Below are 2,652 nucleotides of genomic sequence, written 5' to 3' on the forward strand. Positions count from 1 at the left end.
ATGACCCTGGGCTGAAGAATGACATCAGGAACAAGCCAGTGCAGCTCCCACTGGCCAACTCAGGATGGCTCTTCAAGGAGGAGGCGACAGAGCAGGAGGACACTCAGCCATGGCTTCCTGGAGCAAAGGAGGACACGATGGAGCTGGACCCACCAGCAGTGAAAGGTGGGCTGGGATGGGGGGACGCAGTGGGGACGGGCTGGGGGGGTGTCTCCCTCCCCATGCCCACCCCTCATCTCTGCAGTGAAGGAGGAGCCGAGCGATGAGGACCCCAAGCTGGGCCAGCCCAGGGGTCCCCCCGGGATCCCCCGGGACGTGGGGGTGGCAGAGCTGCTGCAGCGCCTCAGCCTGGTGTCCGAGGAGGAGCTGCTGTTCCTGCAGCTGCCTGACACCCTGCCTGGGCAGCCCCCCAGCCACGACACCAAGCCCTGCAAGGCTGAGCTGCACAGCGAGGATGGGCAGGTGCTGCTGCTCAAGCAGGAGAAGAGCCAGGTAGGGCTTGGGGAGGGAGGTGGGATGAGGGTGATGTCCCCTCATCCTGTGGTGTGATCCTTCCCATCCCATCTCCCCCATTCCCATGAGGATATCCTCCCATCCCTTGGTGGTGTCTGCCAATCCTACGATGTCATTATCTTCCTCCATCCCGTGGTGTCGTTCCCCCACATCCCATGGTATCATCTCCCCCAGTCCCGTGGTGATGTCCCCTCATTATCCCCTCCGTCCTGTGATGTCACCTCCCACATCCCATGGTGTCACCTCCCACATCCCGTGGTGACTTCCCTCCTATCCCGTGGTGTGATTCCCTCCCATCCCATGGTGTCATCTCCCTCACTCTCATGGTGACTTCCTCCCCATCCCACGGTGCTGTCCCACCTATCCCTGCTGTCCCTGATCCCGTGTGTCCCTGCAGGAGGCAAAGCAGGCAGAGAACACCTGCACCCTGGCTGACCTCCCTGAGGGGCAGGTGGGGAAACTGCTCATCCGCAAGTCAGGGAAGGTGCAGCTGGTGCTGGGCAAGGTGACCCTGGATGTGACCATGGGGACCCCTTGCTCCTTCTTACAGGTATGGGGGGACCCTGAGATAATCCCCTTGGGAGTCCCTGCTGGGGTTGTGCTGGCTCTTGGCTGCCCATCCCTGTGCCAGCAGTGGGGAAGGATCCTATTTGTCACCTCTGGGAACACCCCCAGGCTCATCCCCCTCAGCAGGGACCCCCCACACCCTTGTCCCACCTGCACTGAAGGGATTCCCATAGGATTGGGGTGTTCAGGGGTGCTTATCCCTCCTGGAACAGGAGCTGGTGTCTGTCGGTATCGGGGACAACCGCACGGGCGAGATGATCGTCCTGGGCCACGTGAGGCACAAGCTGGTCTGCTCCCCGGATTTTGAGGCTCTCCTGGAGCACAGGCACCGGTAGCCCAGGGGGTCCTGGACCCCCAGCCCCCAGGGATGGTCCCTGCACAGCTGGGGGACCTTCAGCCCCTTCAGATGTGCCTTGGGGGTGTGGGGAGAGGCCCCGTGCAGGTGTGGGCACAGGGCCAGCTCCCACCTCCTTCCAGCCCTGCCGTGGGGCAGCACTGGGATGGGGGTTCTGGCTGTGTCCCCCATCTGCTGCTTCCCCCCCAAGCCAAAAGGGCAGGGATGTGTGGATTTCTGGATGTGTGGGACCGTGGTGTGTCTCCTGGCTCTCCAGCAGCCGTGGACACGCTGGTGGGAGCAGGACACGTGTCTGGGGGGAAGAACATGGAATAAAACCTCTTTTCCCCCTGTGTGAGGCTGCTCTGACTCATCCTGTCACCCCGATGTCCTCCCACAGAGCCACCTGCCCCACCTGGGGGGGGGCTGAGCCCTCTGAGGGCTTTGTATCCTAACCCCATCTTAACCCTCTGTTCCCATCCCATCTAGGATCCCCTGCTTTCATTCCATCCCAACCCTCATTCTCTAAACTGCTCCTAGTTCTGCCTCATCCCATCTTACCCCCATCTCCACACCATTTCCACCCCATTCTATATTACCCCCCTGTTCCTGCCCCATCTCACCTGTCTTCCCACCCCATCCCATTTTACCCACCAATGCCATATCACCCCCCCGTTCCCACCCCATCCCATCCTACCTCCACCTCCCCATCCCATCTCATTCCCCTCTATCCCATCTTACCCTCCCTGTCCCTACCCCATCCCATCCTAAGCCTCTCTGCTCCCATCCCATTTCATCTTCCTCCCCTACCTCCCCATCCCATGTCCTGGAGTTGGGTGAATCCTTGGATGGATTGGGGGCAAGTCCTGGAGTTGGGGGGTGAATCCTTGGATGGATTGGGGGTGTGTTCTGGAGTTGGGGGTGAATCCTTGGATGGATTGGGGGTGTGTCCTGGAGTTGGGGGTGAATCCTTGCATGGATTGGGAGTGTGTTCTGGAGTTGGGGTGTGAATCCTTGGATGGATTGGAGGCGTGTTCCCAGTGGATTGGGAGCGTGTCCTAGAGTTGGGGGGCGAATCCTCAGACGGATTGGGGGCGTTGCTGGAGGTTGGAGGAGTGTCCTGGAGTTTGGGGTCGTGTTCTGGAGTTGGGGGACGAATCCTGGGATGGATTTGAGGCGTGTCCTGAAGTCGGGGACGAATCCCGGGCTGGACTGGGGGTGTGCCCCGCTTTGGGGCC

At 61.0% G+C, this 2,652-nt stretch overlaps 1 protein-coding gene across 1 annotated transcript in view; it reads left to right on the forward strand.

Annotated features, from left to right (window-relative positions):
- Positions 1-1,415, forward strand: part of POLR3D (polymerase (RNA) III (DNA directed) polypeptide D, 44kDa) — a gene marked incomplete at its 5' end in the record, with an annotated part of 2,590 nt that extends 1,175 nt beyond the window's left edge. The window contains 4 exons of the mRNA XM_009080473.1: positions 1-165; positions 245-492; positions 911-1,063; positions 1,293-1,415. Coding sequence (XP_009078721.1) covers positions 1-165; positions 245-492; positions 911-1,063; positions 1,293-1,415 — 689 coding nt within the window. The remainder of the gene's footprint in view (positions 166-244; positions 493-910; positions 1,064-1,292) is intronic.
- Between the last annotated feature and the right edge of the window lie 1,237 nt (positions 1,416-2,652).

Source organism: Acanthisitta chloris, unplaced genomic scaffold, assembly GCF_000695815.1.
Source record: "Acanthisitta chloris isolate BGI_N310 unplaced genomic scaffold, ASM69581v1 scaffold38208, whole genome shotgun sequence".
In the NCBI taxonomy this organism is placed as follows: Eukaryota; Metazoa; Chordata; class Aves; order Passeriformes; family Acanthisittidae; genus Acanthisitta; species Acanthisitta chloris.